The 1012-nt window shown below is 82.8% G+C and overlaps 1 protein-coding gene across 1 annotated transcript; it reads right to left on the reverse strand.

Annotated features, from left to right (window-relative positions):
• Window positions 1–5: 5 nt before the first annotated feature.
• On the reverse strand, window positions 6–963 carry EMIHUDRAFT_125673 (hypothetical protein; the record flags this gene model as incomplete). Its single annotated transcript, XM_005791207.1, has 1 exon — window positions 6–963. A coding segment is annotated over one exon (958 nt), but the record flags the coding sequence as incomplete, so codon positions are not given.
• Between the last annotated feature and the right edge of the window lie 49 nt (window positions 964–1012).

The following is a 1012-nucleotide window of genomic DNA, read 5'->3' on the forward strand; positions in this document are numbered from 1 at the left end:
ACCACCCCCGCCGCCGCCGCCCTCGCCGCTAACGCCCTCGCCGCCGCCGTCCTCGCCGCCGCCACCATCACCGCCCTCGCCACCGCCGCCCTCGCCGCCATCGCCCTCGCCGCCGTCGCCCTCGCCGCCGCCCTCGCCGCCGACACCGCCCTCGCCACCGCCCTCGCCGACACCACCCTCGCCACCACCCTCGCCACCACCCTCGCCACCACCCTCGCCACCGCCCTCGCCGCCGCCCTCGCCGCCGCCGCCCTCGCTGCCAACGCCATCACCACCCTCGCCGCCGCCACGCTCGCCGCCGCCGCCCTCGCCGCCGCCGCCCTCGCCGCCGCCGCCCTCACCGCCGCCGCCATCACCAACACCACCCTCGCCGCCGCCGCCCTCACCGCCGCCGCCCTCGCTGCCGCCGCCATCACCACCCTCGCCGCCGCCGCCCTCACCGCCGCCGCCCTCGCCGCCGCCACCACCACCACCCCCGCCGCCGCCGCCCTCGCCGCCGCCGCCCTCACCGCCGCCGCCCTCGCTGCCGCCGCCATCACCACCCTCGCCGCCGCCGCCCTTACCGCCGCCGCCCTCGCCGCCGCCACCACCACCACCCCCGCCGCCGCCGCCCTCGCCGCCGCCGCCCTCGCCGCCGCCGCCCTCACCGCCGCCGCCATCACCACCCTCGCCGCCGCCGCATTCGCCGCCACCGCCCTCGCCGCCGCCGCCCCCGCCGCCGCTGACGCCGCCGTCGCCGCCACCGCCACCACCATCGTCGCCGCCGCCGCCGTCGACGTCGCCACCGCCGCCGCCGCCGCCGTCGCCGCCGCCACCGTCGCCGCCAACGCCGTCGCCGCCGCCGCCGTCGCCGCCGCCGCCATCACCACCGCCGCCGCCGCCGTCGCCGCCAGCATCGCCGTCGCCGCCGTCGCCGCCGGCGCCGTCATCGCCGCCCCCCCCCCCACCGTCTTCGCACGTCGCCTTCGAACGACGAAGTCATCGTTGTCGTTGACGACGCTGCCGTCGAACG

This window comes from Emiliania huxleyi, assembly GCF_000372725.1.
Source record: "Emiliania huxleyi CCMP1516 unplaced genomic scaffold EMIHUscaffold_11486, whole genome shotgun sequence".
NCBI classification, from domain to species: domain Eukaryota; phylum Haptophyta; order Isochrysidales; family Noelaerhabdaceae; genus Emiliania; species Emiliania huxleyi.